This window comes from Parasteatoda tepidariorum, chromosome 2, assembly GCF_982258835.1.
Source record: "Parasteatoda tepidariorum strain Cologne lab strain chromosome 2, Ptep-v5.0, whole genome shotgun sequence".
Classification (NCBI taxonomy): domain Eukaryota; kingdom Metazoa; phylum Arthropoda; class Arachnida; order Araneae; family Theridiidae; genus Parasteatoda; species Parasteatoda tepidariorum.
In genome coordinates, this window is record NC_141756.1 from 96,581,835 (window position 1) to 96,590,099 (window position 8,265).

The window sequence follows — 8,265 nt, forward strand, 5'->3', positions numbered from 1 at the left end:
TATATGCTAAAACTCTTTCATAGTCTCTTATGGGATAGCCAAAGTGCAGCAGCTGTGCCAAAAACTTGCACTTTGTACTTTTTAACAGAGAAATGTTACGACTTAATGAGAAATAGAAAATTTTATATTACTTAACTTTTATTTGCAAAAAAGTGTTACTTTCAAATACACGTCCTAAAAATATTTCTTACACAACCAGAGAATGACCGATCTTCGGAAGGGTGACACAGTAAATCAAAGTGAGTTTTAAACAGTAACGTGGGAAGACTTATTGGAAAATTAACTTTTAGGGAAAAAAATGCCACCTGTAGGAAATGTTGCATCTTTAAAAGTCTCATTCATTATTTTGCCTTGAATTTAATAGCGGCAGAAAGAAGCGCAGCTTGAGTTTTTCTTATGGACGTAATAAAATCACAATACTGTTTAATATTAAGTTATTCACTTGAATGCAAAATTTATAAACATCTTGAAGAACCGATCCTAACAAAGTGGTTGAACCACAAATTTAAAAACCACACCAAGTATCGACTATTCAGTTAATTATTTAGAATTAAATGTTTCAATCTATGCTTTGATTTTTAGTTACTTAACTAAACCTAACTATTTACTTAATAAACCTCTCAAATTGTTCTTACTAACAAAAAATAAGTTTCAAACTTTGTTTATTACGTAGTACTGTTTTTATTAAATAGCATCTACTAAGTCATTCGTAAAAAAAGGATCCGTAGAACTCCAATAATCAGTCTATAAATAGCGTACTTCTTTCCATTTTTTTAAAATAATTTCTTTTACTATCTTAAATAATTTAGAAGAGTCACTTTTCCCAAAATTATGTTGGTTAAGTCTTGTCTACCATAATGTCCTTTTAATACTATCTTCTGTAGACATTTTTGCAAAGATACAAATACTATTTTATTGTTTTTGGGAAGAAAAATAAAAGATACTGCAACAGAATAAGGTCTTTTGCAAAGATATGATTCACCAACACGCAAATAAGTGTTGCAAGATTTGTTTATGTACAAACCTTTTTTAAACAAATTGTGCGTAACTTAAAAACATTATGTCTGCAGCATTTGCTACAATGAAGCTAAACAATTTCGCTTGTTGGTGATAGAGCTACATTAATATGCCTTGAAAATTCTGCATGTATTTAAACTAGTTTAAATATAAATAGTAGAAGACGAAAGTTAGTGTTGCAATGTGTTAAAACTTTATTGTAATATATCTTTAAAATTTTGGAAAAATAAATTTTCTTAAATGAGAGATTTAATTTATTTCTAACTAAGATTTATTTCAATAAATATTTTAGCTTATGATGAGGAAAGTGAAGTGGATGAGAACGATGTCGATGTCGAGTAAGCAGCAATTCTCTAAAATATCAGATTTCAACTTTTATTATAGTCTTTTTTTCGTTATTTCGAAAAAGGATGCATTCGTAGCTAATCTAAATTGCAGAGTATCTGAATGTAAACGGAATGTAAAAATTTAGTTTCAATTTACATTGCTCATGGTAAACTTAATCGAATTACGAAACCTTATTCTGAGGGAAATATACAAAAGAAATGGAATGAGCTTATTATAAAATAATAGTTTGTTTCAGTGTAATTTCAAAGAGTCTTTTACATTAGCGTAATATTTAAAGAAAAATTCACCGTTTGAAAGAGAAACTTAGATTATTGCAAAAGCGTGCATTAGGGGTCAGGGGCCAAAGAGAGCATAAAATGAGCCACTTAGCAATATGAAGAAAAAATTAAGAATTTTTTATTTTATCACATTCATTTTCATCTGAGTACAGGTGGTTGTACTTTGAAATTGAAGAGGGATAATCCATAATGATAAAATCAAATTTTAATTTAAATATTTTGGCAACCATTTTAGTTCCTAAATTTTACAATAAGCTCATTTAAATAAATACTGTGCCATTGTTATGAGAAAACACCACATTTCCATAAAAGTAGTTCCATGGTCTTGCTACCTGTTTTATTGACACAACTCGTAGGGAAGAATATCGCGATATCACATGATCTAGCAACGGAAAGTTGGAAATATAATTCAATGAAAAATGTTACCATTAATTTATTTTGTCTGTCCTTACTCTGGGAGCAACGTTGGCCCACCTAATATGGTGCCCCTGAAAGAGAGACCAACAAATCTGCCCTGTAAATGTCTTAGGGGTTCGAATCCCAGGGGCGGCCAATTTACGGGTTTGTGGTTGTGTGACGTCAGCGACGCTGCTCCACCGCCGTGGCTCCGTCACAGGTGCCCACTGGGTAACGAGAAGAGAGTAGCAGTTCTGGCATTTCTGTGACCAACGGGACAAACCCCAAGTGCCCGCCATTAAAAAAAATATATATATATTTTGTTCCCTTCGTACACACAAAAGAAAACATTTTCTTTATTTCAGCAACATGTCTGTATAAAAATTTGAGTCAAAATATTAAAATATAATGCGACTTTTTAATAGACCCAGATGAATTTTTGGTTCATTTTCCAAAAAAATGAAAAATTTTAATTTTAGAAAAAAACAATAAATAAAGGATACTATTTTTTGATAGAAATTTTAGGACAACTATTTTATTGTTAAAAATATGCATAAATATTGCTTTTAGATACATTTTACATATATAATGCACAACATAAATATTGCTCTAAGTTTTACAGAAAGCTCTGCTACCTCAAGAGTATGGAAATTACCGATGCCCGTGATTCGTTAAAAATGAAATCATTGTTTTAAACATGATTTGAAAACATCATAATTCTTAGCAAGCAAATGTTTTGCTGCTTAGAATGAAGTTATAAGCTGTTGTTACAAAGTTCATGTTTGAAAATGTTGAACTAAACTTATATACAACATAAATATAAGATTAAAAAAAATTTGTTTTCTTAAAAATTTCTATTTTTAACTTTCGAATTATAGGAATTGTTTTCCTTTATATCTTTAGCATTGAAAGTGATGAGGATATGATTGAGATAGAGGCAGAGGTTATGTCTGAGGAAGATGAAGATGAGTTTGAGGAAAGGTATATTAAAAAGTTATTATTTTTAATAATGTTTCCAAATTATTTTAAGAAGGGAAATTAACAAAAAGTAAAACGCAATAAAAGTGTTGAAATTTCAGACAGTTCTCCTGACTAAACCAAGCGAACCTTATTTTCAGTTGCTTGTTCTCACTTTTTTGAAAGTCAAAAATTCAAATGCATTGAATGAAACGAATGTTTATTTCATTAAGAGAAACCACGCTTTTGCGTCAGATTCCGTAACTTAATTTATAGCTAGAGCTTAAAAAAAACTCTATGAGAATTATTTCTTTTTTAGAGAGAGAATGATATTGGAGTTTAAGAATGAGATGGATAATAAATTTGATGGAGATAATATGAATGACGAAGATGAGGTGGTTGAATTGAAAAGGTAAATTAATATGTATATCCTTTAATTACATGGTAATGTTTTTGGCAAAACTATTTGTATTGCTAACTTAATTGTAACAGATCTTGAATATTATTCGTATTACTTAAAAAAAATTGTTTTAAAGAATAAAATTGGAAGAAATTGACTTTTAAGTTATGTTTCTAGTTCGTATAAATTTTATTTTTATAAATGACTCAATGTTGAGAAAAATTCATGATAAATTTACCTAAAATGACGCATAATAATTATTCGATGTGCATTATTATGGAACATGCAAGTGACTGGTGCAAATCATTCTGAATTTTGAAATTATGAAACCATCTCTGTGTTCCCAAAAAATAATAACAAAACTTAGGAACGATGCCCTTATATGTGATAGAACCAAAACATATTTAATCAGAAAGATCTAATTTGCCACTAAGCATGAATGAAGTCATGAAACAATTGGTTGTGTTTCAAAAACTAAGAACAATTACAAAACACATCATTTTCAATAACAAGTTCATGTAACAAAAACACTATGTTAAATTTCAGTATTCATTTTCTTTTTAGTGATAGTGATGAAAAGGTGTACTCCAGTTATTTTACTGAGGAAATGATTGCAAAACTGTACAGCATGGATAAAGTCCATGACAAGGATTCTATCGAGTATGGCATTCCGGAAAGGAGGTATTTAAACTGTTTCAGGATATTTTTTTTTTAAATTAGAGACTCAGTCATAAAACGTATGTATTGCTTCAATTTTTTTCTACGTAAAATTTCCCTTTCCTTTTATACATAGTAATACTTCATATTCGCATAATATCTGTTTTCATATCTTGATAAAACTTTAAATTTTAACGACTATAAATGACTCGAAAAATTATATGTTCTTGAGACATTAGTTTTTTTTTTGCATGGGCAATAAACTTGATAATTAAGATAATTTTATTAATTTGTCGAGAGAAGTTAAGAACACGAGACAAAAAAATTGTACATTGTATTTTTTATTACGAAAAAAAAATTCACAGCTAAGTAATAAAATTTTTTTTTCTGTAAAGGCGAGGTGTTGTAGTTGTTTTCGTAATAGTTATTTCTTGTTAGCATCGTAAATTTTCTCGCCTTCCAACTAAAAAAAAAAACATTTGCAATCAAATGAAACCTTAAAAGTAAGAACAATATACTGTGCGCTGATATTTTATAAAAAAAACCTTCTTTTTTTTGTAAATTTCCTTTTAAACTCTAATTATAAGAATTATCGTATACATCCTTAAAACAAGGCATTAATCACGCTTCATAAAAATGGCATGAAACAACACTTTCGAATTCGAAAACATTATAAAAATTTAAAACTCTGTTTTAAAACACGATCTCCAATTCGATTCGACAGTACGATTTTAAAGAAGAACAAAATGTCGACTCATAATCCTATATTAAGAGAAATTAAAATTTTTAATCCATATAATTTCTAATAATCAAACTTTTTTTAATCAAATATGAATTTAAAAAACAAGATGCAAAACTAGTACGTTAAAAAATTCAACTAAAATTAAACTCAAATTAGAATACTACAAAACTTAGTATTTTTAAAAGAAGATTGCGTAACAAAAACACTGTTTTTTTTTTATACATTTTATCTGAAATTTAAGATAATTTACTTTCCACCATTTTTTCTACTTTTACAACAAGCTCATGAAACAAAAACATTGCTTTCTGCAAAACATCTGGGAGAGCTGAATTTAAACAAAATTTACTTTTTATGAAAAAATAGTATTCCAATAACAAGTAAAAAATAGATTGTATTGTTAGAAAACCAGTGAGCTCGAAATTATATCCAAAATTCAACACAATTTATTCTCTATAAAATTTTGCATTTAAACGATAATTGTATGTAACAAGAAACACTGTCATGAGCTTCATAGTAATGCGAGAATATTCTTTTTAAATTTTAGATATTGGAGATATGACTCTTGTGAGTCTTGCTTAAGAGCTGGAAGTGATGAAGAGGATTACATGGCCATAGAAGACAGCGAAAGCGATGAAAAAGATGGAAGCAAAATAAAAAAGAAAGGCTGTTTCGCTTTCCTGTCAAGAGTGTTTAGCAGGTTGTTCAAAAAAAATTAAATTTTGAGCATACCATTTTCGAACATCTAAGAAAAAGTTTGCACCATATTTCATCTAAATTTGCAAATTTTAATGGTACATTGTTTGTAAAATAAAAAAAAAAAAAAAAAAAAAAAAAAAAAAAGGCACTATAAAAGATAACATTGTTGTAAAAGCCTTATATCTGCCAATCTATGCAACTTAATTTAATAATATGTTCGGCTGGAAATATAAGAACTGTAATTTGATCATCACAGAAACAACAGAACGTCACAGAAGTTAAAGTGAAAGTTTTGTATCACAGAAAAATAATTAGACTTCAAAGAAACTGACATCGTTGTGGCAGTTTTATATCTGCAAAAAAAAATTTGACGTCATAAAAGATATAATTGATGTGAAAGTCTTACAATTTTTCGAAATGTGCAATTCAATTTAGAACATTGTTATGATACAATAGTTTAAAATATGTAAATTGAATATCACAGAAAAAAAAATAAAAAAAAAAATTAAAATAATGAGTTTCTTTTTATTTGCATATTGAATAAGTAAGCATACAATGAATTGACATTTCATGAATTAAGCTTAAAAATAATGTACTAATTTATAATTTCACCAAATTGTCAGGTTCAAAATATTGTGGGGAGAGAGTAATGTCAAACTTCATCTATGAAAGGGTACCCTATCATAGAATCAATTTAACACGTCTTATATACTAATGAATTGTAATTGTATTTTTGTAGTGGTAGATACCCGACAATGACTGCAATGAATCATCTAGTGGTATCCATTCATCGAATTCTATCACAGATATAATTCTGGTAGATACCCGACAGTACTCCCTCACCAGAATTATATCTGTGATAGAATTCGATGAATGGATACCACTAGTTGATTCATTGCAGTTTTGTGAGAAGCCGGGAGAGCTGTATTAACATCACCGTATTTTTGCTGTTCGTGAGCGCTGTATTAAGTTCACGGTCGTGGTTGCTCCTATGTTGCCTTTAGAAGTCGAGTGTATGCCGGCCAACGTTGTGTTTAATCGAGACTGAGTAGCAACAGTGCGAGGAGGTGGTTAATGTCGCAGTCACAAGTAGAAAGTCCATTCTTCAATGTGGACCATCCGTCGATCGAAATGGGCGTAACTGTCAAGGCAGGCGTGTTCACATCACGTCCGGGTCACCAATATGGGGAGAGATTTGTTATCGACAATGTCAACTTTCATCTATGAAAAGGTACTCTATCATTGAATCGAGTTAACACGTCTTATATACTAGTGAATAGTAATTGTATTTTTGTAGTGGTAGATACACTACAATATATCGAATAACAAAGAAGGCTTAGTTATTGCTCCCAAATTTCTTTGTTCTATCTTATAGCTAAAATACAGCACTTATTTCAGTGTTCGGTTATTTGCTAAAAAAACAACAACATAAAACAATTTTGTTTTTTTTTCCTTAATTTCTAGTTTTTCATAATTAAATTAAAATAAAAAGGTATTACCACTTTTATATTCCACAGCGTAATGAATCTTCACAGAGTTATAGTTCACAGAGTTATAAAATGAAGCGTCAAATTTAATTAATATTGTTATGGGGCAACGAAGGAAATTTTTTTCTTCTTTTATTTAGTGTTAAAATTCATTTCAAGGTTTGCGTTAATTAGTCTTTTCGATAAATAGTATATTCTGTTTTCTTTTAAACAAAAGCATGATCTTCCAACAGGATTGTGCTACATGACACACAGTTAAAGTCACTTAATGCTGTGAGAAGTTTTTTTTTCTTCAGAATTCCGCTTTGAGGAAGATTTTTGTTACCCTTTTATTAGATATCTAAGTCCAATATCCGTTAATCCATCTTGGAGACTAAGTTTCGAGCTTAAGTTCATAAGAACTTGGGATTTTTAAACATATTACTAGTAGAGGTGTTTTCAAGTTCCTTTGAATTTTTTTTTATTTTTAAGTTTGTAAGATTTTAATGAGATTTGAAATTTTGTATTGCATGTGTCCAAGCTATTTTTTGTCATCATAATTTTTTTCCCTACATTTCGGCTAAAATATGCGACGTATGAAAGTTTTTAGGCTTAAATATGCGACTTACATGATGATCGTAAACCCCGCCTGTTGTAAGTCCTTAGAATTCATATCAAAAATAGAAAAAATTATAATGAAATAAAATATACCCGTTTTTTATTTACCCACATGACAAGTATTTGCATTATTCATCTCTAAAATATTGCTATATCACCCGATGAATCATTGAAGATGAACGCAAGATTAAATCAAACTGATCACTTTTTGTGACTTAAACGATGATCGTAAGCTCGATGATCGATCAATGATTAGCCTTTCGAATCTATATCAAAAATAAAAATTAAATGAAATATACCCTTTTTTTTCAAATCATTATTCATGTTTGAAATATTGCTAAAAATTCTAAATGAATCATTGAAGAAGAACGCAAGATTAGGTCAATCAAACTGATTACTTTTTAGACTTCAATTTAGATAAGAACTTTAAAAATTATTTTATATGCAAAGTGGCGGGGTAATTACTAAATACCTTAAGCATTTATAAGGTGACAATCGCGCGGGTAGGACAAACAGGCACAGGATTTTAAAAAGGGTCAATTAAATTTATTTATGAATCATAAATTGAGAATGAATATCAAATACACAAAATTGAAGTGCTCCTCAATAAAATTTAGGGAAAATCTTGAAATCCGAAAAAAGGTTTAGTTTTATGGAATAAGGGAAATCTTAATAATTATAATTGGTCTA

The 8,265-nt window shown here is 29.2% G+C and overlaps 1 protein-coding gene across 1 annotated transcript; it reads left to right on the forward strand.

Annotated features, from left to right (window-relative positions):
* Window positions 1–1,252: 1,252 nt before the first annotated feature.
* On the forward strand, window positions 1,253–5,533 carry LOC147815932 (uncharacterized). Its single transcript, XM_087156170.1, has 5 exons — window positions 1,253–1,355; window positions 2,943–3,020; window positions 3,316–3,408; window positions 3,961–4,077; window positions 5,340–5,533. Exons 2-5 carry the CDS (start codon window positions 2,962–2,964, stop codon window positions 5,509–5,511), a joined length of 441 nt encoding a protein of 146 aa, XP_087012296.1. The 5' UTR covers window positions 1,253–1,355; window positions 2,943–2,961; the 3' UTR covers window positions 5,512–5,533.
* The last annotated feature ends 2,732 nt before the right edge of the window (window positions 5,534–8,265 follow it).